The sequence below is a fragment of the Solea solea genome, chromosome 18, assembly GCF_958295425.1.
Source record: "Solea solea chromosome 18, fSolSol10.1, whole genome shotgun sequence".
In the NCBI taxonomy this organism is placed as follows: Eukaryota; Metazoa; Chordata; class Actinopteri; order Pleuronectiformes; family Soleidae; genus Solea; species Solea solea.
This window is the reverse complement of record NC_081151.1, coordinates 20,892,887-20,919,902: the sequence shown is the minus strand read 5'-3', so window position 1 is coordinate 20,919,902 and position 27,016 is coordinate 20,892,887. Positions and strand designations below refer to the sequence as shown.

The 27,016-nt window shown below is 41.3% G+C and overlaps 1 protein-coding gene across 2 annotated transcripts; it reads left to right on the top strand.

Annotated features, from left to right (window-relative positions):
* The first annotated feature begins 1,189 nt into the window (after nt 1–1,189).
* stac (SH3 and cysteine rich domain) lies at nt 1,190–26,367 on the top strand. 2 transcript variants are annotated; one of them, XM_058616293.1, is made up of 12 exons: nt 1,190–1,634; nt 2,928–2,960; nt 5,395–5,728; nt 10,641–10,774; nt 13,778–13,859; nt 13,941–14,047; nt 15,501–15,582; nt 15,745–15,812; nt 18,493–18,581; nt 22,177–22,228; nt 23,116–23,253; nt 25,054–26,367. In XM_058616293.1, the coding sequence occupies exons 1-12, from the start codon at nt 1,509–1,511 to the stop codon at nt 25,150–25,152; spliced, it is 1,344 nt and encodes a 447-aa protein (XP_058472276.1). In that variant the 5' UTR covers nt 1,190–1,508; the 3' UTR covers nt 25,153–26,367. The 2 variants fall into 2 exon arrangements, with proteins under 2 accessions (XP_058472276.1, XP_058472277.1); XM_058616294.1 differs by lacking the exon at nt 2,928–2,960.
* Nucleotides 26,368–27,016: the final 649 nt, after the last annotated feature.

Below are 27,016 nucleotides of genomic sequence, written 5' to 3'. Positions count from 1 at the left end.
TGGGGGATGCAGTGGTAGAAGCAAAGGCACAGAGGCACAGCAGCCTGGCACCTCCTCCTCCTCCTCCTCCTCCTCCTCCTCCTCCTCGTCACGCTGCTCCCACAAATCAACCCACAAATGCGTTTTCCTTACAAATGTGTCACGCTTTGTTACAACAAAGAAATAATACACCAAACACACATTTCCTCACTAAGTTTATACAGCAGATAAAAGTCATTTAGATCACATGTTTAGAGTAAAAAAAATGAACTAAGTAGACAGTTATTAGTAACTAGACAGTTATTCCCTATGACTGCACATTTCATACATTTGGTTTGATGATTTGTGTCTCGTTTTTTAGAGGATGTCAGAGGACATACATCCACGGTGACGACGACGATGATGATCTCAGAGAAGAAACTGAGCCGGACATGTTGACCCACAGTCTTGTGTGGGAGTTTACATTCCTGTCAGAGTGGAGGGAGGGAGGTAGGCTGCAGTCCTGCAGTCTGCTGTCTGCCTCCCCTCCGTCCTGTAATGAAGCTTCAAGGACATCACATCCCATCACAGGGGGAGCCTGGAGGATGTAGCACCACAGCGAGCATCACACCTCACCTATCCCGAGTGAAGTGGGCGACGGTGATGCTTCATGTCACCTTAACGCGGTGTTTATTCCCTGAGTGGAACAGGAACGTGGAACTATTGTTGTTTTCTTGACTGATTCTGGAGTTTTTCACCCTCCCCATGTGTTCCTGTTCTGTTCCTCTGTAACACGTGGAAGGTCTTGACCTTTACCATTTAAGTGAGATTATGAATTAAAATAAGAGGTGATTTTTTTTCAACTCTCTCCACCCTTTATCCGTCAAGTTATTATAACATCATGTGACTTCTCTCTCAGCCAATCAGCAGCAGGTGAGTGTTAATTAGAGATACAGGTGCTGCCAATTGTGCATTTTTAATGAGAGATTAGATTACGTGTATGCTTTAATCTTTTTTTTATATTTAAAATTTTACATTTTAAGTTAAATGTAAATCTCCTTCTTAAAGCGAGTGTTAATAAGAAAACAGACCACGCATTCCTCCTCCTTTGATTTCTCTGACCCGACGAGATTTCTTTATTTTTTTTTAAAGTGAATCTTGGCAGAAGTTTCTCCTCCCTCCTCCTCCCTCTCCTCCTCCTCCTCCTCCTCCTCCTCCTCTCAGCTCCCCGCCCTCGTCCAGTGTATCGGCGGAGTGGAGGCGCACGGCGCGCACACACAGCGTGGACTTGGACGTGTCTTGGCAGCAGGATTACGCACGACGACGACGACGCGATCCGCGCGAAACACGCGTGTAGCAGGAGCGGACACACTTTCAACTTTATTATCCTGTGAGACTCTGATGTAGAAATCAGCAGCAGCAGAAATCAGCAGCAGAAATCAGCCTCCTCTTCCTCACCGGGTCACGGCGACTATAGAGGAATGGAAACGATGTAAACAGCCGGTGAGGGTGATCGCAGTCTCACAGTTTTTTTTTTCCACTAAGAGAGGATGATCCCGCCGGCCAACATGATCCAGGACGAAAGTGGGGGCAAAGAGGACGAACAGGACCAGGACCAGGACCAGGATGAGACACCGAAATCCCCGACGGCGAACGCGAGCCAGCAGGAAACCAAGGTAAGGATCTTCTTGTCCTGTTGCTGTTTCTCCAAGGTTATGAGTTACAGAGTAAACAAACTTCTAAACGTGACAATAAAATTGGCTCAGCGTGGAGTGGGAGGGGGGGGGAGAAAAGAGAGAAAACAGGCCACACACGTGACCTTTTGAAACTTCAACAACCGCATCCTGATTACAATAATGAGTCTAAACACAGCAGCTGTAAAAATGAACACACACAAACACATGGAATGCCACGAGTGTCAGTGGAGTTTCTTTCATCCACGTGCAATTGCACGCAGGCATCTATAAGGTGTGTTTGAATACTTTGGGCTTTCAAACACTATGTGAGGATGTCAGTGCATGTGTTTCTGGTGAAGAGTAAATAAAGATCTGCTTTGGAATGATGATGATGCAGCTGCAGCGGCTCCAAACTTCTGCCACAGCAGAGGACAACATTGGTTTTATAAACCAAAATGAGAGAGGTTTTAGTACAGAAAGCACAGTCTCTATGAGAAGCTATGAGAGGATAAAGAAGTAAACTTAAAAGAATATTCACTTAAAGTGCTCTTTGGTCGGATTACTTACCGAGATAGTCTTCTGTTTATTCTGATGCTTTTCTTAGGAATATGTCTATAAATCACCTGTTCACCATCCTTAGTGCTCACGTGCCGCAGGTGCACCCTTGGTAAATTGCTGTGGGAATAATACACAATACAACGCCTTATATGGACATCCTGGGGTTGTGTGTTTACGGGTCACATATTCGTCTTATGTGTTGTTGAGTCAAAGTTGTGCTACAGTCGTGATAATTATATCAGAAGTCACAAAATAGTTTTTTTTTCTTTTCTTTTTGTTCATAAAAACGAGCCATTGTTCCCGTGTGTCTCTATAGTTGGTGAAACGCTCTATATTGCACATTCTTATAGCCTCTGTATATACTTTTACACTTTTTAAACATAGTAATGGAAACAAAAAGGCTCGATACAGAACTATTGAGTCCTAAATGAAATGGCTTAATGGTGTTACATGTTTTAATCAGACTTTCCACTCGCAGCTGAAGTAGAGAAGTTGCCTCGGGGGCAGTTTTGCCGTCTATGTGGGTCACATGTTGCCCACACTACTACGACGAGCGAGTGCAGTACTGGAGCAGTCGTCAGTCACTCTCCTCTCGCTTGTGAGAGGAGAGTTGTGTTGTGTCTTCCGAGGCTCGAGCATGAGGGCACTTTCCGGCGGCATGTGTAGCGAACTCCTGGCTCACTATCTTACACTTACGTAAACCTGTGTCTGTGTTTTTCTATCCCTCCCTTAAAGAATTCTGTGAGGCCTGAACATCACAAGCGCAAGGTGAGCCAAACTGTAAGCACGCGGTGGCTGGTACGAGCTCCTCTCACATCGCGGCAGTGACCGCTTGTAATAGAGCACTTACTCGAGCGAATGCCACGCAAGGTTAAGTCCCATCATCACCCTTATTTGTTTCCTTGAACGCTATATTGTTTACAATGATCTGTAAACGTATGCTTCTTTTGTTTATTTTAATTTGCTTGACCCCGTCTCACTCCCATGAACACTCCCTCCCTCCCTCTACAGCTCTTATAGATCTGGTGCCATCGAACACAGCCTGAGCTCCACGATGCATGAGCACATCCACTCACTCTCTTCATTTATTAAGATGATCTGATCTGTTGATCAGTGCAACATCTATGTAGAATGTTGTCATCGTGTTTTACTCAACGAACGATGATTTTCATCATCGATTCATCTGTCGATTCATTTCTCGATGAATCGCTTGGTCCATGAAATGTCAGAAAATGCTGATCAGTGTTTGTCAAACCTAGAAAGGATGATGTTCTCAAATGTCTTGTTTTGTCCAAAAAAAACAAGACTATTCTGTTTTAATGATTTCTTTGTTATATGGAGCAAAGAAACCAGGAAATCCTCACATTTAAGAAGCTGAAAAATCACAGGAAGTAGAAAATATTCACATTTAAGAAGCTGAAAAATCAAAGAAAGTATAAAATATTCACGTTTAAGAAGCTGAAAATTAAAGAAAGTAGAAAATATTCACATTCAAGAAGCTGAAAAATCAAAGAAAGTAGAAAATATTCACGTTTAAGAAGCTGAAAATTAAAGAAAGTAGAAAATATTCACATTCAAGAAGCTGAAAAATCACAGAAAGTAAAAAAATGTTCACATTTAAGAAGCTGAAAATTAAAGAAAGTAGAAAATATTCACATTCAAGAAGCTGAAAAATCACAGAAAGTAGAAAATGTTCACATTTAAGAAACTGAAAATCAAAGAAAGTAGAAAATCCTCACATTTAAGAAGCTGAAAATCACAGAAAGTAGAAAATGTTCACATTTAAGAAGCTGAAAATTAAAGAAAGTAGAAAATATTCACATTCAAGAAGCTGAAAAATCACAGAAAGTAGAAAATGTTCACATTTAAGAAGCTGAAAATCAAAGAAAGTAGAAAATCCTCACATTTAAGAAGCTGAAAATCACAGAAAGTAGAAAAAGTTCACATTTAAGAAACTGAAAAATCACAGAAAGTAGAAAATATTCACATTTAAGAAGCTGAAAAATCAAAGAAAGTAGAAAATATTCACATTCAAGAAGCTGAAAGCTTCAAAACTCAGAGTTCTGGTTCTTGTAGGTCAGGGGTCTGCACCCTGCAGCTCGAGAGTGTCAACCATGTTTATTTTTATTACTCATTTCAAAGTACAACACAACGACAGTCATTACGTCCTGTCCTGTCATGTAGTTACTAATAGGTCTACACAGTTCTGTGTTTTATTTAAGGTAAAATATCAACAGTTTTCCTTTTGCAATTCTTAAACTCCACAAATGCAACAAATTCTACTTTTTTTTTTTATATAATATATCTATATACAACACTTAATACATGCTATTATCTTCATTTTATGGGTCAAATGTGCTCCAGATAAAATGTATTATTATTTAATTAATACTCGAGGTTGCAGACCCACAGTAATAAGACAGTATAAACGCCAATATAAAGACCTATTTCTCATCAACCTAACAAGGTACAACGTGTACAATCTCGCTTTGTTTTCAGCCACTTCTTGACCCATTTGAAGTGACCACAGAGTGAAGACCTACAATTGGTTGGTGTGTGTGTGTGTGTGTGTGGGTGGTAATGGTTGAGAAAGGGCCTCAATTGATCGACCGTCCTCACACCAGCGCTGCAGTGAAAAGCATGGTGAACATTTCTTTTTTTCCCAGGCTCAAAAACATCAAGAGCAAACATCATAAAGTACATAAGAGGAAAAGCTGTACGTTCAGGCCCGTGTACTCACGCGTAATAGCTCATTAGTGAGTCCTTTCGTGCCCATCAGCCGTGTGTTCTCTCCCACTGATAGACCTGCAGCCGGAGACCAGAGCCATAAAATCACATTACAGTAGCTGAGAGCTTTTTTATTAAGTGTGTAAGCCCAGAATTAAGTGGGTCCCTCAGGGGAGGAAGTGCACACTGAGAGGTTAAATGAGGAGTGTGGAGCGTTATGAATAGCAATACCCGTTACAAAAAAAAGAAAAGAAATGAGATTGATGGAGGCTGCGGCCAGAAACGGCGGCACAGCGTGTGAGAAATAGTATTGATATAATGCATCGACCGGACCTGGAAATCTTATTAGAATCTTCAGGGTTTTTATATGAGACATTAAAGGTTTTTAGAGACTTCATTGATTGAGGTTATGCCACTTTTCACTCTCCTCTCATCTCCTTCCCTCCTCTCTCTCTCTCTCTCCCTCTGTGTTCAGCTGCAGAGACTCAAGCGATCCCTGTCCTTCAAGACCAAGAGCATCCGCAGCAAGAGCGCCGACAACTTCTTCCGCACCGGCGGCGACAACAAGACGGAGCTGCTGTCCGACGTGAGCAGCAGCACGGGCCACCTGTGCAACATCGGCATGGCCCCGCCGCACGCCACCCACCTGCCCATCCCGCCGGTGCCCCCGGCCATTCCCTGTGCTCCTCCCCCGACGTCGCGCTCGCAGTCGCGCAACCCGCTGCAGGTGGACTCGGCGGGACACTGCTTCATGGAGCACATCTTCAAGAAGCCGACGTTCTGTGACGTGTGCAACCACATGATCGTAGGTACGGTTACAGATGACGCACCGTGGCTATGAAAGGGGAACATTTATGTAATTATGTACCATGAACTGAGCAGAAACGTGTGTGCAGAGCAATAGAGAACACCTCCTCGCAGGACAACACGTTACAAACTGCCAAATCTGAATGATTTAAACAGTTTCTAAGTGTTAAAACATTTGAAAAATCCTCTGCTCTGAGAGGCTGGGGTGTGTTCACGCTCTGACAAACACACACACACACACACACACAGACACAGACACACACAAAGCAGGTGAACATGGTTGTTTGTCAGTGTTTGTACAGTTGAGTATAAACACAAAACATCTGTTTTAAGAAGCACGCGGAGAAGTGACATTTTCACCTTTTTGGTCGCGGTTTAACGACATACTGTGCACAAACACAGCGCTGGTTCAGCGTCAGTCCTGCTCTCCATCTCCCTCTTTTTCTAACTCTCTTCTCTCTGTTCTTCTTCTTCTTCTCCACGTCGGTTCCCCCTCTTTAGAGAAAGAGGCAGAACTTTTTTGAGGTGTTTTCACAGGTCATAATACGCCATAATCATAGATTTACTTTTCACTAAGCCATGTGGGCCACATGGTGGTGTAGCGGCGAGCGTTGTTGCCTTTCAGCAGGAAAAGTCCCCTAGTTTGGATCCTTTGCATGTTTTTCCTGTGTGTGTGTGTGGGGGGGGGGTTTCTCAGGGTACTCCAGCTTCCTTTTCAGACCGGACACTTTTTTCTTTTTTCTAGCTTTCTTTTTTGAGTGACTCGATCATATTATCTTCCAGCCCAACTGCTGACATGACTGAAGTATCTGCATCCTCCTCCTTCTCTTTACTCATTGACTAGTCAGTCCGTCCGTCCATCTGTCCACTGAGGTAACAGATTTAGACTTAACAACAAAAGTGCCAGCTCCTCTTAGCAGATGTCCTGGTTTCTCTCGCTGTTCCTCTTGTTGTTCGCCATCTGTGCTCAAGTGACCACTCAGACTTCATATCGCTGCACCTCTGCAGCACAATAATGACGAGAGCTGTCTGCACCATCTGCTCAACACACACCTGATGATGATGACATGTCTTGAAGCAGATAAAAGAGCCCACAGATGAGTAGAAATGAAGCTACAGTAGGCCTACGTGTTTGTTGTGTAAATATAAAATGTGTGCTGCACCTATCTATCTATCTATCTATCTATCTATCTATCTATCTATCTATCTATCTATCTATCTATCTAGACAGCTAGCTACCTAGCTAATCTATTTTTCTAGCTTTGTTTGTTTTAGCTAGCTTTTTATCTATCTATCTATCTATCTATCTATCTATCTATCTATCTATCTATCTATCGTTTTAGCTATCTATCTATCTATCTATCTATCTATCTATCTATCTATCGTTTTAGCTAGCTACCTATCTATCGTTTTAGCTATCTATCTATCTATCTATCTATCTATCTATCTATCTATCTATCTATCTATCTATCTATCTAGACAGCTAGCTACCTAGCTTATCTGTCTGTCTATCTATCTATCTATCTATCTATCTATCTATCTATCTATCTATCTATCTATCTATCTATCTATCTAGACAGCTAGCTACCTAGCTTATCTATCTGTCTATCTATCTATCTAGACAGCTAGCTACCTAGCTAATCTATTTTTCTAGCTTTGTTTGTTTTAGCTAGCTTTTTTATCTATCTATCTATCTATCTATCTATCTATCTATCTATCTATCTATCTATCTATCTATCTATCTATCTATCTATCTTTGTTTGTTTTAGCTAGCTACCTATCTAAGCTAACTAGCCAGCTAACTGTCTGTCTCCTGGAATTAACACGACACGTTTGCTCTAATCTGTGCAATGAAATCTCTGAATTACTTATGTCAGGTTTAGTTTACGTCTTCAGAGGAAGACACGGTGTAGCTGTAGGTGTATAGTAACCGTTGTCACTGGTGTTTTGTGGGGTATTTTATTACGCGTTTGCATTGCATACGTTGATTTGCGCCACCATGCACGTCCCTGTTGTCACAGGAAACCGCAGTGTGCTGCAACAACCGCAATTAGAACACTCAATAACTAACATTCAGCCGTATTTTGTTGGACAAAAGTAGCATAAAATGACAGACTGTCATTGGAGGAAATGTTAGTGTGCTAAAAAACTTATGTTCACGTTTTTAATCTCACAGTTAGACAGACTTTTCCAACAGGAAAATTGTAAACCACTCAATCTCTCGCATCAAAGTCCATAGAGAGAATCAGTGATTTTAGCTCGCAGGGACACAGGAGCTGCTGGTCTACTGCTGCCTCGTGTGGTCACTTTGTGTCACTGAGGTTAATCTGAGCGGAGAATTTCAAACACTGAAGTCACAAAATAACACATTTGAACTCACTGATGAAGGCAGTAGTGGATCAACGACTCCTGTATGCTTTGATGTGAAATCACTGATTTTCTCTATGGACTTTGGTGCGGGAGAGTGAGTGGTTTACAAACTTCAGTTTCCTGTTGAAAAAGTCTATTTTACAGTGAGATACAGACGTGAACATATCCCTAAGATATTATAGACTTAAGATGACTGCGATTTTTCTTTTTTTAAGTGGCTAAAATCAGTTTTTCTTAGAACCTCAAGTATTCCTTTAAGTATCCGAGGCCTCATTGCTTAAATTTCCCAGATGGGGAAGCAGTGAGGGCAGAGAGACTAATTAAAGTCTGCAAATAAACAGAAGGAAAGCTGCCCAGGTCAGTGTTTTTGGAAGAGCTCAAGAGAAGGAGGTGGAGGAGTTGTTGTCACAGTAAAGGCTTCTTGCAATGGAAATCAGGAGGCGTGCTGTAAGACGGGCGTCTTAACGGAGCAGTATGTGTCTTTAGGAAGAGAGAGTGTTCAGCGTGAGAGTGAGACGGTAGACGGTAGACGGTCGACGAGGAAATGGAGGAAGAAAGACAAAAGTTGTGAAAATATATCACCATCCCTGCCAAAGATACAGCGGCGTGTACACGGAGGCTGAGTCGGAGGCGTCTCATAATTACTGTCCCATGTTGGAATGAGTCAGCTCAAACATGCACAATCAGCAGCAGCGGCAGCTTCGCGCTCCTGCAGTGTCCACAGAGGCCGAGATGAGCTTTTTCACTTTGGGGATCTTAAAAGATGCCACAGAGACTCTGTGTTCTGTCCCGAACGCGGAGAGAAACAACAACAGACCTCATTTAGAGTGATCTGAAAATTGGTGCGGGTTGAATTCATTGCCTCAGCTCCTGCTGCTGCTGCTGCTGCTGCTGCTGTTGTTGTTGTTGTTGTTGTTATGGTGATCAGCGGCTGGCCTGCGAGGACGCAGCATGGGATCACATTTCTCTCAGGTTCCGTTCTGTGTCAGTGTGACTTAGGAAGGCAACACAAGAGCTTTGCGGTCCAGTTTTCCACCTGCGACTGAGTTTTCTCCAGATACTGTGACGAGAAGAGGTCGCGTTACACAGCGCGTAGAGAGTGAGCGCAGATTTGGTTCTGGACGACTAAACATACATGTTGTACCTGTAAGCAGGGCATGAAATGAACACCCGACCACACGCCAAATGTGGGTAATGCATATACCACATACATATATATATATATATATATATATACATATACGTATATATCTTCCTGTGCTCTCTACGCCCACTGATTGTGTTGCATGTCTACATTTTTGCATGTACACTCAGAGTGTGGGCCAGAGTGAGGATGATCACGTGATCATTGATTAATCAATCAAGAGCGGGAGGCTCATCGCTGCCAAACTAATGCCAGCACAGGGATTCGGTAACACTGTCCTCTCCTGTTAATGGGGAATAGCTGTCAGACGATATAAACCACTGCCAGCTGTGAGTGGTGCGTTTTTTTCCCCCATCCCTGAAACCTCCGCTCTGCTTCCATCTGCTGTGAGGACTCACGAGGAGCACGTTTATCATTCTCCACTTTAAACTGAAACAGTAAATCACATTTTTGTGTATCGGACCGTGGATCACAAGCTTTCACCAACCACGTGGGGTTAATTCTGCAGAGTATACATTTGCTGTCTCAGTGGAGCAGATTAGAGAGTGACAATAAGTGATTCCCCTTCAGGGAATTTATACCCGGCTCCTGAAATGTCATTGGAACATATTTTTTTTTTACTTTCAGAATAAATTTTTTGCCCTGAGCAGAAATACAGTCTTTGACATTTCAAGGTCTCTAGAAAGTACTGCCAGTGTCTTGAGGACATTTAAGGAACCTGATATGTTTAATTTTTACCTGTTCAGTCCAGTTATATATAAATAGATGGATATCTTGAGAAGGAGTCTGCAGAAGTATGAACTTATAGGTACATACCCCCATTCCTATTACACACAACTCAATTTATAGACTATTTTATCCCAAATATCTCAAATATTTACATATTTAGACAGTATTTTATACAAAGTTCTTAATGTCTTAATACGTCATGTACTCAAGGTTACCTTGCATTACTTACCCTCAGTTGAGGATTTTGTCCGATTTTGTCCTCTTAGAATCGGGAAAATGTCCCGTGGACAGCTGCTCTCACATCCAAGTAAATTCTTTCTTGCTTTGAATATTATTTGTGCCTGTTTTAAACTGCCTATTCATCCTATTCATCCATTTTCTTGTTTTTCTTGTAGCGTTACACACGCTCACCGTAACTGCTTTATTTTTCGCCTTCACAACTTTCCTCCACAGCAAGATTCTCAGTTTGTTTTCACAACTTAAATCTCCTCTGTCTGCCCCAGTCGTCATTTATGTGTTACTCATTGACTAAAAGTCTGCAAAAAGTGAACATTATTTTCCCCTCTTCCTTCATGTGCTGTGTGCTGAGGAAAGATGACGCCTCGTTCTAAGACTACAGATTTTAACTTCTTTTCTCTGTGTGTGTGTGTGTGTGTGTGTGTGTGTGTTAGGTACCACGGCCAAACATGTGGTCTTCCTGGCGGGAAACACTGCAAAACACGGCCTCCGCTGCAAAGCCTGCAAGATGAGCCTGCACCACAAATGTGAGAATGGAGTGGGACAGCAGCGCTGCATGGGCAAACTGGTGAGACGTCATAAATCTTGATTTAATAGCACCTCTAAAAACACCGTTACAGACTGCTTAACAAGCTAAAAAAAGGGAAGCGTTCAAGGCAAACAATAGGACATTAAAACAGAGTTTGAGGATCCGATGCTATATAATATGCAGTCATATATAAACATAGGGATAAATGGTAGCAAGAGAGAGAGAGAGAGAGAGCAAACTTTGCTGTCAACACTGTGGGAAAAGCAAAACAGAGATGTCAGAGTCGTTTCTCGCTTGTTCTGCTGATCGTTATACCATCACTCTGTCGCTCTGTGTGTTACATAATATCAATGAAACACTGCATTTGCAAACACACTGACCTCCTGCTCACCTTGAGTCGTCAAATCCGGATCAATATGATCAAACCAGTGATCAGCGGCTCTGAAGTCACCAGTGAGACATTCTGCCACTGTAATTGTCTCATTTTAAACATATGGCGACATTTTTACTTTTCAAAAGCACACTGTTTGTTAAAAAGGCTTAATTCAGCCTGATGGTAATTGTACTGCTGATTACACTCTTGATAAGAGTCAGGGCAGCGGTGGGGCTCATAAGTGGAGGTGGACTGAATAATTAGTTGGATATAATTAATTTTTTCTTTTGTAAAACGTTCAATATCAGCCCATTATTACGTAATTAATCAGCTAATTCAGGTTTTTTTTTTTTCCTAAAGGTTAATTTGACAAAGTTTTGTTTCTTGATATAAAACTAAAATTTAAAAACTTTTTTTTTTTAAATATATATATAACTAACTGAAACTGAATTGTGTTTTTAAAAAACTAACTAAAACAAACTAGAATTGTTGTGAAAAGGTGCAAAAAAACTCAAACTAACGCTAAAACTAAGCATTTACAAAAAATAAAAACTAGCAAACCCGCTCTAAAAACTAAAGAAAATCTAAAACTATTATAACCTTGTACACAAACAAGACTAAAAAACCATGATCCCACGCCGCTTCCCAATATCGTCATACGTAAACCCCCCCTAGTGGCAGAAATGATACACTATGTGTGTAAGTTATGCAGTTTTATGATGTATCATTTGTTATTGATGTATGAAATTCTACAAAATCAGCATTATCTATGATTGGCTATTAGCTCATTTCTAAAGATCAGTAAACGCATATATCGGTCAACCTCCACTCATAAGCCACTCCCACATATCGCACCATATTATATGTCGTTGTTATCTGAAGAACCTGTGACTTATGGTAACATGATGGTAAGTGATACTCAGAGTACAGGGAATATTTTTTATTCCCCTCCGGTGACGTCTTTCCACTGGATGCCTGAGGGATAAGGCCTGGAGTTATGATCGTCTCTCAGGAGTGGAAAATGAGGTCGAGGGGGTCGAGCATAAAACGGGGAAGTTTCCCCCAGTGGAGCACAGCTCTAAATCCCAACTTATTCTAAACTTGGTCTTTTCTGCAGCCCATGCTTGTTTCTGTTGGCCTGAGAACCACTTAGCAAAGAATTCTGGTTACCTCTTCAGATTCACTTTCTTTACACAGGGATCGTGAAGATCAGTGGTATTTCTGTGGAGGCTTTTGTGATAGTAGTAGTAGTTCACGTCAATTTCTTTAAATTTGGTACAAGTACAAGGGTTCAGTTTGGCTTAAGGAAGAACTGATACACTTTTTAATTTAAAAATTGTATTTATCCTTTATTTAGCCAGGAAGTGTCCCATTGAGATACAAGATCTCTTCCTGGTCAAGATAGCGGCACAGAGAGTACAAATGCTTACACAGACACAAGAGACAATTTCGGATATAAAACTCAAAGTAAAAAAGATAAATATAATAAGACTAAAAAACAAACAAACAGGTGAGAACCACTTTTTGATTTGGCAGCGTTGTAGAAATATATGCAACATTAGAGCCTTTCTTTCTGTCTCAGTCCCATGCAGAGTTCGGGCAATATAGCCCATGTACATTTGTACATATATATATATATATATATATATATAAAATGACTCAGTTTGATTCACAACGGTTAAGTCTCATAAAGCCTGGAATCTCCAGGTGAAATAGCTGTACGGCCACTCCTAATGCAGCTTTTAAGAAGCGGTTGCGGCTCTCACCTTGTGACTGAACGCTGAATTTCTTTCTCGGCATGATTCACTTCACTTTTGCTCCTCGTGACTAAGAGTGTGCAAATGTTGACTGATGAATAGAAACATGGATGTTTGTGTTTGTTTGCCGTCAGAAGGACTTTTCCCTTAACGACGTTGCCCCTGAAAGTCTGACGTCTCGCTTCTCGAGAGAGGCCTGAAGAGCTCCGAGGGTTGCTTATTATATCTGCCTCATCATGAGAAGTGTCGAGCGACGGATTATAATCAGGACTGATTTGCAATGCGGATTTCGCCACCTGCGACCTAAGTACTTGAAATGTAAAGTAAACACAAAAAAGAGGCTGTCCTGCGAGATGTAGGCCTCAGACCCTGCAATGACGTTAACCCTTAGAACGCAGAGAATTTAGGCTGCTTTTTTGTCTTCTATCCTTTTTTTCCAACACATCTGATGAAATGATATTGTCACCTGAGCAAAAGAAGTTTCAAACCTTTGAAAATCTAATTGAATTTGTGAAATTTGGAAATTCTATGTTCATGGCGGCTGCTGCCAAGACCCTTAACCCTACTGTTGCTATGCCAGAAATGTGTGAATGGCATAACTGCAGTGTAAAGCAGCTTTGTGCTATATAAACTATATAAAGACAGACCATTTGTTACATCTGTCGACGTTCTAATGACACATAACCTTGTGCGTATTGATTGAATATTTCATTCTTCATTCACACTCTTGTTAATTGCGTCGTGAAAGCAAGAGTCCAGCACTTTGAAAGAAAGGGAACAAACCTCACCCACACATTTATTCAGTATGGCAGTTGTGTTCCAGCGCTGCAGCCAGAGCAGCACGTTGCATTGATTAGTCTCTAATGTCTTGTCACCTCCATTTTGCTCCTCTCTTTGTCGTCCTCTCCTCAGCCCAAAGGCTTCCGGCGGTACTACAGCTCGCCGTTACTGATCCAGGAACAGTACGGCTGCATCAAAGAAGTAATGCCCATTGGTGAGTGGCTCTGAATCTTCGTGAAAAGTTTAGTTGGACTAATAATGCTGTAACCATACACTATTCTTTACTTTTCTAAAGCCTGTGGCAATAAAGTTGACCCCGTCTACGAGGCCTTGAGGTTTGGAACGTCTCTGGCACAGAAAGCCAAGAGGGCTAGTGGCTCCGATTCTCCACAAAGAAACTCGGTAAGAAAAGGAGAGTTCATCAAGTTGGATGGCGTTTGGTTTTTTTTACCGTTCCACATAATATGTCACACATTTTTGAAGAAGGTCCAATTCTATCTTACAATCCTCCTCTTCGCTCCTCCTTGTTCATTTCAGCAATTATACCTACAGTATTGTGCCACTGAAACAGACCCAGCTATGCTGATTGTCTGGATAGATACAGCTGCTTCAGGCCTGTAAACACTACCAATAAAGGCTGTGTGTGGTCCGTCATCATGACGAGCGATATCAGTGCAAACACTCGTGTTACTGCTCTGAAGATGGACTGGACTGATTGCGGGAGCTGCACTCCATTTCCATTCTCCGTTCCATCTGTGTGTAATGCACTAAAGCGAATCTGTTTTTCGTCACGTTTCGCTTTGAATGTAAAATAAACTGCATAATTGGTACGATGACATCTGAGAGCTGCTGGGTTCAGGCCACGCCGTCCTGCCCTGTGCAGCTGTTAGTGAAGCAGTGTTTGCATCAGTGGAGGCAATGTGATCTCAACAAGGGCCACGATAATGCTTTCTATCTATCCATCTTCTAACCTACCAACTGACCGCCCGACCGCCCGACCTGCCAGCCTACCGAAAGACCGACCGACCTACCTGATTATCTAACCTATCGACTCCAATCCAATCCAATCCACTTTATTTATATAGCACAAGTTTAAACAAACACAAGGTTTCCAAAGTACCTGTACAAAGAATAAAACAGGGATAAAATAAATAAATAAATATCTGACCGACTATCCAACCTACCTACCTAACCCAACTGGCGGACCGACCAACTTACCTACCTACCTACCTACCTACCTATCTAACCTACCAACTGACTGACCGACTGACTTGCCTACATACCTACCTACCTTCCTACCTACCTGCCTATCTAATCTATCGACTGACTGGCAAACCAACTTACCTACCTACTTACCTATCTAACCGACCGACCGACTTACTACCTACCTACCTATCTAACCGACCCACCGAATTACCTACCTACCTACCTGCCTATCTAACCTACCAACTGACCGACCCACCGACTTGCCTACCTGCCTACCTACCTATCTAACCGACCCACCGACTTACCTACCTACCTAACTACCTGCCTATCTAACCTATCGACTGACTGACCAACCAACTGACCAACTCTCCAACCAACCGACCGACTTACCTACCTACCTACCTACCTACCTACCTGCCTATCTAACCTATCGACTGACCGACCAACCACTGACCGACTATCCAACCTACCTACCTACCTAATCTACCGACCGACCAACCGATCGACCTACCTGCCTACCGACTGACAGGAATTCAAACCAGGAAACCCTCCGGTTACAAGCCAAGTTCACTTCCCACTAGTCCCACTGCCCTCCTGCTCTCCTTTATTGACAAATACATTTCAAACCTAATGCATGTCATCTTTGCAGAGCAGTGACTTGGACAAGGTTCCAGAGGAAGTGGTGGCTCACAGCAGCAGACAGGAGCTGTCGAGGAAACACAGTGATGACGGTGAGCGTCTGCGTCCACCTGAAACATTAGAGTCTCATTCTGTGAACCAGCAGATCGGGTTCTTTTGCTGTTTTTCAACTGTGATTTCAGTTGATTTTCAGGCTGCAAATGGGGGGTTGGAATACTAATAAACTGAATGGTGTTTGTTGTTTGCTTTCTCAGTTTTCACGGTTATTCAGAACGGCACAGAACTTTACCACCAGCTCGAGAGAAAACCAGACGACATCCCGGTGAGACAAAAATCCACCCGATGAATTCCACCAAAACTTAATCTATGCTTGTGCTGCTGTTGCTGTAAACACATGCATTTTAGTAATCACAACAACTTTAATTATACATTCAGAGCAAATCTGAGCTCACTAACATATTTGCAAGGTATTGTCTCAATTTTTCCAACATGTCTAAAAATACTTGATATTTATTTAAGCATTTAATCCAAACATTCTAATCTCATTAAGTTTTATCCCCTCAAAGAAGAGCAAAACAACTGGTCATTTTGCTGTAGCCTAAACTGCCAGTTTTCACTTACTCTGCAGCCGAGAGCGCTGCAATGTTTAATCGCGGTCGGGTCTCTGAAAACCCCCTGAGAGCTGATTTAATTCAGTCAGGAACTTCTGAACCCTGCATGGTGACTCTGAGAACTGATCCCCAGCCAGTTCATTCAGTATCCATTAAGCATGCTGCACTTGGCTCCTGGCCTCCGTCTTCACCGCTGAATTTCCCAGGGCTTTGAGGGGAAAACTTCTCCTCCTGCTGCAACAAATCATACGCGAGCTGACACAGCCACTGGCCTGCACTGGTATGACAAAGTCCTGACCTTAATGTTGGATCTGCAACACTGGGATCTGTGTGTGAAGATGTGGCAAAATCCATGCCAGGTGTAACCTCTGGGAATATCTTATCACCCGTAATGACGGCTATTTCTGGACCAGATCCTCAGTTTCCATGGTTTTCCATTTGTGCAGCCCTCGCTCCATGTTTACTTTTACAGCGTAACATGTAAATCTCAGTTGTCAACAGTGGAAAAGGACCACAAATACGCGGGCAAATGGACAAAAAAAAGAAAAAAATCAACAAATAACCATACAAGGCAAAACATCCCTACAAGTGCACACACACACACATTCACACACGTGCCTGTCCTCTGCAGTTCAGTTCATTTCAGGGAAGAAGTCTCGCGTCACGTCGCCGGGTGTTATCATGCCGGACCAAGCACAGCTGGCGGGAGGCTGTTTGTCTGTCAGCCGACAGGTCCATTAGCCCCCGCTGTCGGACAGACAGATGGAGGCTCTGCGGGGTAGCGAGCGGCAGAGGCACACACGTGAACACGACTGCTTCCTTGCCGGTGGAGGAGCTTCCAATTTGAAATCAGTGGTCGCACACATAAATACACCGCACTTGCCATCTGTTCCCCACTTTTCACCTTTAGTGTTTGAGGGGTTCGCGCTGTGCAGTTTGTTGATGTGATTGTCTGATCACCTAAGTCCGCGTAAAATTGATCAGCAAATAACTGCTTTTATGCATTTTTGCAGAAAGTTTGACGACACTACACTATTATGGTATTATGGTAAAGTTATTGAATTTTTTTTCAAATTAGTTTTTCGGGTGTTGCACTTTGTGGACGGTCCCTGCGCTCCGGTCTCACTGACGACTGCACATAGAGATCGACGTAGTTTCTCCAGCTCTTTTTGACCGTTGTCTACATTGCTATGATTCAAAATATGTCTTGTATATGTTACAACAGTGTTTTTCGTTTAAATGTTATTGATAACTAACTAACTAATTAGCTGACTTTACTTAACTCGCAACCTTCGCGTCATGTGACTTGCGTTATATGGACTAAACGGGAAACGCTCGTTTTCATTTTATTTTGAAAAGCAAATGAACCAATGATACACGGATTGTTAGAGTTGTTGTTTTACCACGCTGCGCTCAAATATTTATTTTTCCCCCTTTTCCTTATCGGCGCCGTCCTGCAGTTTTCTTCCATGACAACATACAAACAAGGCTGTTATCTCTGCCTGTCCGTCCACTCTTGCCGTTCCAGGCTTCTGCAACATCACGAGGCCAGAGAGAAGCTCTCAGGTCGCTGTCATCTCTTTCAACCCAGTAGCCAAAGAGGCTTAACTCGACTCCATCCATCACTGACATTTTCTGCTCCACGTGGAAACAAAAAAAAAAACACTTCTCAAAGCCTCCATAGTGTTTCTCATCAACTTTCCATCCACCCATCCATCCATCGTCTTCCTCTTTATCCTCCACATGAGGGTGGGAAGGCGAGGTACACCCTGGACATCGTCATCATCCACTCTCACACAATTTAGAGCGTCTAATTTGCCTAATCCCCAAATCTGTGTATGTTTTTGGACTGTGGGAGGAAACCGGAGAACCTGGAGAACCTGGAGAAATCCCACGCACACACGAGGAGAACATCTCCACGCAGAAAGACCCTTGTTCCCAACTCGTTTTGTGTGTTTTGTGGCGTACGACAGGGATTCAGTAAACATATTGAAGGTACAGGTGACGATGCAGGGACAATGTACCACCCACCGGTTTCTCTGAGCAGGTGTGAAGAGCGCACGTGTCCCTGCTAATTGTTCCAACACCTCCCCGAGAACTTCCTCTCCGCCCACCGCATCGTCCGCTTTTAACTTTGTTGACGTTGGATTTCGACGGAAAACAGATTGCGGAGCAACTCGAGCCGCTCCTCAGTCTATCAGTTAACTGTAAACAAGGATGATAACCGCCAGAAGACTATTTTAGGAGGCAGCAGAGGACGGGAGAGGGGTGGTGGTGGTGCTGGTGGTGCCGGTGCTCGTGTGTGCCTTAGCTTTGTTCAACAAAGCGACACTTTTTTCCTTTTTTGAGCTTTTGAAAAAAAATCACGTGTTTGTGTTTTTTGGTTTTCAGAACCAGCTCCAGAAAGACATCCTGGAGCTCAACACCTACGTGGCCTTGTTCAGTTTCACTCCCCAGGAGAGCCATGACTTGGAGATGAGGTCAGTTTGCACAACATGTAAATACACTTGTCATTGGAGCAGAAGAAAGCCCACGACACCAGTCACTGTCATTACTCACTTTAACTCAATTTCTCTCTGTTTACTTGTCCCTTTATTTACATTTTAGCCTGTTTTGTTTTGTTTACTTCAAACATGGACTAAGGCATTCATTTTTTTTTTTTTTTTTTTTCAATTTGTACTCCCTCTACCATCTATTCTCAGTCCAAGGTTATAATAGTTTTGGATTTTCATTTTGACTTTAGTTTTATTTAGTTTCTGCAGAGGTTTTGCTGGTTTCTATTACTTTAGTTTTTTGTAAAGTGGAGTATTTGCCAGGTGTAACATTCACAAAGGTCATAATAAGTATCGTGTCATAAAAACCCAAACAAAAGATGCCCTTGCAACCCTCAGTGCTCACGCGCCTCAGATCCGTGCCGCAGGTGCACCCTTGGTAATAAATCACAACTCCTTAAATTCTAAAAAATAAATACACTTCATATGAACCCCAAAGATTATGTATGAAATTAATTTACAATTTCAGTTAGTTTTGTAAACACACAATTCAGTTTCAGTTAGTCATCTGTTTTTTTTGGGGATTTTTTTAAACTCTAGTTTTTATTTGTTATTTGTTATTTCATTAGTTTTCGTTTAATAACCTTGTCGCAATCCCAGGGCTGTTTGCTGCAAGGCGACAGTGCTCGCCACTACTCCGCCATGTGGCCTTGTTTCAAAACTTTGTAACTGTGCAACTAGATTTTAGACTTTTGAAATGTAACCGGTTCATTTGTGCACACCAGAGGTTTCCTGCTCCTGAAAATGAAACATCTGTAGAATTATATATGATTATCTGCATCTTTTATTAACATTCAGATTTACATCAAGTACATCTTAATCTCTAATCTCTCTTGTTTTTATTCTCTTAAAGTCCCAAAGTGTCTGTGTGGAATCTCATTTTATTGTAAACAGTGGATAATCTCTCTCTCACACACACGCACACACACACACACAGGTGTGCAGTGTCAAGTGTTATCCCTAACCTTAACTATAACTAGTCAATGACCAAATCCAGTTGTCCAGTTCCTCAGAAAATGAAAAACGTCTGCCTCATTAGGACCAGGATTTAGTCTTCATATAGGACGACTGGTCCTGACAAGTTTGGTGTTTATGCCAGAAAAGAAAAGAACATACACACACACACATAGAGCGGCGACAGGTGACAAATATAAAAGAATGAATGTAGGAAAGAAATTAATTAGCTGCCTCTTCTTACATAACAGTCTTCAAAGGCCTAGTTCTCTCAAGAGTGTGTGTGTGTGTGGTGATGCTCTATTAATACCAGTCTATCTCATGTCTTATTAAATGTATTCAGAGGGAAGGACAGTCGTCATGAAGTCTTTTCATCCATCCGTCACGTTACATCAAGCGTATTTCATAGATGAAATGAATTTTTTTTATTTAGTCTGAAGTCATGACGGGATCACATCGTCCCAAACTAGTACAAAAACATTTTTATTACAGGTCTCTTTCCATGAATGACTCCCTTGTTCTCCCTCATCCCAAATTAAGCCAGAGTATTCACTCATTCACTGTCGCCCATATACTGTGTATAAAAAGAGCCAGTCATGCATACTCGGTGCTAAATGTAGTCTGAGACAGTGATAGATGAGACGATCTGTTCCACAATTAAACGTGTGAGGGGCAAAAAGGATTATCACCAGAAACTAGAGCTTTACTGTGAGAAAAAAGCAGCCGAAATGCTCTGTGTTCTAAGGATTAAAGAGCTAAAAATAGAATGAGTGACAAAAAGAACTGTGTATTGTTTATAGCCGACCTTTTATAGCGGAGAAATAACGACTCATTATAAAACCCAGTTATGTAGACCTAGTGCTTCTATCGTTTGTTTCAATTAATTGAATTAAAAGGAAGTTATTTAAAATAAACCAAGCAATATCTGGATTTCATGGAGTTCACGCTTGTGAAAACATAAACCGTAAATATGTTTTGCACAAAATATTAAAAAATACTTTTATATATCACCATGATCTCTAAATAAGAAAATGAAAATGAAATAAGAAGAAGGAGCCACTGCAGAAGGCCTGAAGAGACACATGTGGCTCTAGAGCCGCAGGTTGCAGACCCCTGGCTTAGTCAATCAATAAATCAAATTAACAGACAAATTCTGATTTGATTCCGTCCGAGTAAATCACTTTTGTTATTCATTTCACGCTCATGCATTTCACAGTACAGATTTTTACTGTAATAGATAAAAACTTAATCTACCAAAGTCTTCCTCACTTTTCATGCACAGCACTGGAAGGAAATGCTGATTCTCTCTTGTTCTGATGGAATCAACATGTGTCTACTTAGTTTTTTTATCACCTTACAAGAGTTTTACAGCGCTGGGTGCTGTGCTGCTGACTCTCAGCCACAATTAACCGTGTTTTCTGAGTCACGGTCGTTATTAGCGAGCAAACAACGGCCAGTGTTTCAACTGAGCCGCGAGAGGAAGAAAAAGGGGGAAATTACGTAAACTTAACATTTGGCTCAACTGTGGTGGTTCTTTTGATTTTGAGGCCAAAGGCTTTGAGCAGATGCTAGTAATTGTGGCGCACACTGCACTGGGTTACAATTATTCATGCATTTCCTGAGCAATAAGAATCACTAAGAATACTGAGGACCTACCGCAAACAGGATGACGGCGTATCACATGTCACTGAGTATGCAGCTGATGTTGGAGGGGCCTCCAGCTGGAAACTGGGATTTTAGCTGCAGTCAGAGGGGGAAAGAGTACTCAAGTATTCCACTACACAAGTAAAAGTACTTGAGGTTCTTTCTTTCTTGTGTTGTGCAAAAAGGACAAGGAAACACAAATCTCCAATGAATTGTTTTTAATTAAAGGCAAACCTTTACAAATTAAAGTGCTCAGTCAATATGGGTCAAAGGTCACAAATGCTTCAACTTTCTCACTCACTCAGGGACCTTAATTAACGCCAATCCACCTGTCCTCATCATTCATTCACCTGTCCTCATCATTTACTCATCCTCATCATCCACCTGTCCTCATCATTCATCCACCTGTCCTCATCATTCATCCACTTGTCCTCATCAATCATTCACTTGTCCTCATCATTCATTCACCTCTCCTCATCATTCACCTGTCCTCATCATGTATTCACCTGTCATCATCATTTGTTCACCTGTCCTCATCATTCATTCACTTGTCATTATCATTCACCTGTCCTCATCATTCATTCATCTCTCCTCATCATTCATTAACCTCTCCTCATCATTCAGCTGTCCTCATCATCTCTTCACCTGTCATCATCATTCCTTCACCTGTCCTCATCATTTATTCACCTGTCCTCATCATTCCTTCACCTGCCCTCATCATTCATTCACCTGTCCAAAATGACTAACATTTCTGTTGCATGATTTCTTTTTTATTATTATTGTTTTCAATGATAATTATGATAATTTTTATGATAATTATTAATCCAGAATGATCATTTTGTTAATTTTTACGTTTTTGTGTTGTTATTTCCCCACACAACTCAGTTAAAGGCTGATCATTGTTATTTTTGCTTGGTCACGACAGAGCGGGAGACCGGATCTTATTGGCTGATGACTCCAACGAAGACTGGTGGAAGGTAAGAATAAAAAAACAGCACATTATTCCCGAGTTCCGACGAGTCTCTTGTTGTATAATTAGCCTACACAATGCTAAATTTAAAGCCAGTTTATAAAATTGTGGCTCCAATTTGTGCGTTTTCAAACCAAGCCACAAAAAGGAAACCATTAAAAATATTATAAATTACAGGACGTCTTTCTGTAAATTATAGGAGCGAGTAAAGAGTGCACGACAGATAAATTATGGAGATAAAAGGGCCAAAACGTGACTGTGCAGAGGCAGCCTGTCGCCACCAGACCATGAAGAAACTCATTTTGTTCTTCTTTGTAGCCTCTGGACAAACATCTGTCCTGTTTGCTCTTTGAACAATGGACAGTTTAGCAAAGCGAAAAGCAATCGTTAGCACCTGACATATACACTCGACGGCCACTTTATTAGGTACATAGGACAACCAATAAAGTATGTGTCTTCTTCATAACCTGGTGACAACAATTAGGGCCCAGACACCAGGGGCCGATTGAGCAGTCTGACAGGGTAAATGCTGTTGGTGCTGCTGCTGTATACACATGAACGCTCCCTCACTCAGGTCTGATGCGGTGTACAAATAATGTTCTATAGTTTCTGTTCACAAAGGCAAGTTTATTTGTACTGCACTATTCATACACAGGACAACTCATTTTAGCACTTAATATGAGATTGTGGAAGAGGAAGTTTTTTTTCCGTGTAGATTAATCTAGATTAAAACATTACGCAGAACCTCTGTTATTGTTTTTTTTCCCACAGTGCTTTTAACTAATAATTTACAAAAACACATATGTTTTGTAATCCTCTTAGGCTCTTTGCAGTCTTTCCACACATCAGCTGTTTTAATGTTTGTTTGATTAATTCATTCATTCATTTTCCCAGGGGGTGATTGAGGACAGGATCGGTTTCTTCCCGGCAGCCTATGCTCACCAGGTGCAGGCCGAGGACCGAGTATTCAGATGTAACAGGACGTTCATTGGCTGTAAGGAGCAAGGGCAGATCACCTTGAAGGAGGGACAGGTAATAATGATTATTATATATTATATATTATAATGGTTTGGTTGTTAGTTAGTTGTTTTTCCACAGAATATGAGCAATATTTTTATCCCAGTGCAAAAAAAATAGCAATGCACCAATATCAATGTTTCTGCCAATCATTGACCCTTTCAAATTCTCCTTGAAATGTATTTTAATGTATTTTAGTTTATTTGTGTTTTTTCGATAATTTTTTGGGAAGGTGGCATTTTCTGCCACTAGGAACAAATTTGTAAGTTTTAAAAAGGACCTCTTAACACTTATCGCAGACGACACGTTTGCACAAGCACACTTTGCATTACCGTAATTGAGCGACAGTTTGTGCTATGGAAAAAATTCCAACAGTATCTGAAAGCTGAGAAGTTGCTATGTGTGGTTATTACGGTAATTTCAACTGCACCTTTGCAGGAAGCCAGCGAATTAGCAACTTTGTCACCAGAGAGGAAAACGCCTGTACATAGTTTCCATTTTTTTGGCCTGTTTTTGCACATTGAGACAAAAACTCAAACATTATAAATAGGTTTTATACCGTTCAAATTTCAAATCTGGCACAAAATCTGGTGTTCATGTGTTTCTCTTCATTTTAAATTGTTAATACACTATTTTAACATGCAGTAAATTGTAAATAATTGCCAGATATTAAAAGTTATTCTTGGAAAATGGGCAAAAGCACTGACTCACCAGAGGTTTTCTGGCCCTTTTATGGTTAAAATAAGTAAAAAGAAAACATGGCTTAGGTGTTAAAGGATTAATTATTATTATTACCTCCAGTGGCTCTACCCTCACACACGTACTCACTGAAAAGTTCAACAGTGCAGTTGTCTGGCACAGGGTCTCTCAAGAGTTTACTCTTAAAGTATCATCTTATTTTAATGGCTGTACTTAGATGAGACTTGTTTGTTCCCACACTGCCTTCCAGAGCACATGAGGTCTCTTAAGTCCCAACATCCCTTTAAGATTTAGAAGCCCCCAGTGGAGATGAAACCATCGAACACAAGGCGAGCTTGTGACCCCGTGCTCCCTCTTTTCCAGTCGCTCAAACCCAGGAATAGATGTTAAGTCAAAGGAGGGCGAGAGAAAGTAACCATGACATACAAGCGTGGACCAAACTCATTATTTGTCCTTATTACTGTAAGAGCTTGTCCAACATTAATATATAAACCATCCATATTCTACCGCTTAATCCTCCACATGAGGTTCACAGGGTGGCGGGTGCCAATCCCAACAGGCATAGGGTGAAAGGTCCAACCGAGACAGGTTGTTAGTCCATCACGGGGCCATATAGAGACAAACAACCATCCACTCTCACACTCATGGTCAATTAGTGTCCAATTTACCTAATCCCCAAATCCAAATATAATTGTGTTTATAATATATGTTTGTCATTGTTTTTAGCATTGCTGCTGACACCGAGGTTATGATAGAGTCGTAATATTATGAGAATACTATACTATGACATTTTTGACTGATTTTGGACGACATACTATACTATGACGTTTTTGACTGATTTTGGACGACATACTATACTATGACCTTTTTAGTTGATTTTGGACGACATACTATACTATAAATTTTCAGTGTCGTGTTATATCATAGTTTAGTAAGGTGTCAAAAATCCTACAAAAATGTCATAGGGTTAGGTGTCCAAAATGTCACGAAAAAATTGGCAAACCTGCTCTAAAAACTAATTAAAACAAAGTAATTTTAAGAACAACATGTCAAAACTATTATAACCTTCCTGCTAATGACACACATGGGTAAAAATGTTCTTTCGTCCTCTCTCAGGTCTGTGTGAGCAGCGAGGACGAGCACAGTGGCTTCATCAGAGTGGCGAGCGGGAAGAAGAGCGGCTTCGTGCCCTGTGACGTGCTGGAGATCATCTGAGAGAAACTGTCACAGAGATGAAGAGGGACAGAAAAGAAACGAGAGAAGGAAGGACGTTGGACATTGACCGCCTGGAGGTCAGAGGAGATGGAACCTGCACCTGAGACCAGTGAGGGACATGGAATTATTAGTGATGCTGGTGTCTGTTTGCAGGTCACAGTCTTTGCACCTTCCTCACCTTCTCTCAGACAGTCACTGAGATGAATGAACACAGGAGATGAACACTGGATCTGATTTAATTTATAGAACCAGTGTCTTTGTTTTTATTCTGCTACAAGCTGTTTATTTTCCGAAATTAGACCGTTTACGCTTGAGAAGCATCAACGAAACAGTTTTTCCAATTTCATGATTTCATGAAATTCTTCCCCTCAAATCATTTTATTTCCACTTGGCTCTGAAAGATGCCAAAAATCTGCCCCCTTTCAAACGTAACCCTTTAACACAGGGCATTTTGTTGGCCTGTTTTTGCACATTGGGAGACAAATATACAAAATTAAAATGCAAAATCTCATCTTTTTTTTGTTTTTCTTGACATTAAACTGTCAATACACTCTTTTAATATGCAGCAAATTGTAAATAACAGTGTTAGTGGACAAAAGCACTCATTCACGAGACACAGACATTTTGAGGCTTGGGTGTTAAAGGGTTAATGATAAAATAAGACTTTTTCTTAAATTCCCCAGTCATATGTTAGAGGTACTTACTTGTTTCTCCTCTAATATACAGTTACACTCCTAAATAAAGGTTTACCATATGTTTTTCTTAGCGCAGGCGAGACTTTTCACAGTCTGACACTCCAAAAATATATGAAATATCACCTTCAGCATCTGAAACAATGTCCCACTCACTGCGATCCAGGATTTGACGACTTCATGTTAAAGGGAAAAATAAAAATTGCCAGTTTCTCACAAGCTGCAGAATCTATTTCTTTTTCTGACGATGGGTTTAATGTCGTCTTTAAATGTTACCAAAAAAAAACGGGAGAAAAGTGAAGGACAGAGGCTTTTATTTTTTATTCTTTTCAAAATAAGACAGTGATTAAATCAGAATCCCGCGTGATCTCGAGGTTTCATGAGATGTGAGGCCTCTCTTGTCGTGTGTATAATAATATGTCTCATTAAAGGTTGTCCTGCACTGAAACTTGGCTTTAGTGAATGTCCAAGAATGCTGTATTGTAAATAATGTAATGTACGAGATTAAAAGATTCTGTCTTTATCACAATAACTGTCACGGAGTGTTTTCTTTTCTCCCGCTGAAATAACACTCAACTGATTCTCACACGGGGGTCTGAATAATAATAATAACAATCATAATAATACTGTTTTCCTTCCCGTTAGCCGCAGATAATAAGCTCATCATTTGCTCAAGTGGGCCTCCAAATATTATGCATTACGCACTTAATTGTGAATGACGTGATTATGGGCTGATGAATTAATGAGGATTTTTCATTCATTCATTTGTGCAAGAATAAATAAGACGAAAAAAAAGACGAAAAAAATTAATTTTTAAAGGCTGAAGATGTCCATTTCAGGAGTCTTATATATCTTTAACTTCTCAGAATCAGAAATAGTTTATTGATGCCCAAGGGGGAGATTTGAATCCCCTCCCCTCCGTCTCATCCACACATTTCACATTTCTGAGGTTTAACTGCAGCTCCGTTAAGTCGAGTCAGTCCCACAATCCCAGACACACAGTACTATTTCACTGTCTCCCTATTTGGCTGTTGTGTATCTGTATAATGACGACTGACACACAGCAGGCCATCACTGGGCCAAACCAGCAGGTCTCACATACTTGATTAAGGCACCATCTGCTGGTGTATTAGTGTAAGTGCACTCATTGTTGTACATATTGCATATAGTGT

Coding starts and splice junctions, on each gene's coding strand:
- stac (XM_058616293.1), top strand. CDS start 1,509: ATGATCCCGCCGGCCAACATGATCCAGGACGAAAGTGGGGGCAAAGAG. Junction 13,860..13,940: donor CAAAGAAGTAATGCCCATTG/GTGAGTGGCTCT, acceptor ACTTTTCTAAAG/CCTGTGGCAATAAAGTTGAC. Junction 15,813..18,492: donor GAAAACCAGACGACATCCCG/GTGAGACAAAAA, acceptor TTTGGTTTTCAG/AACCAGCTCCAGAAAGACAT.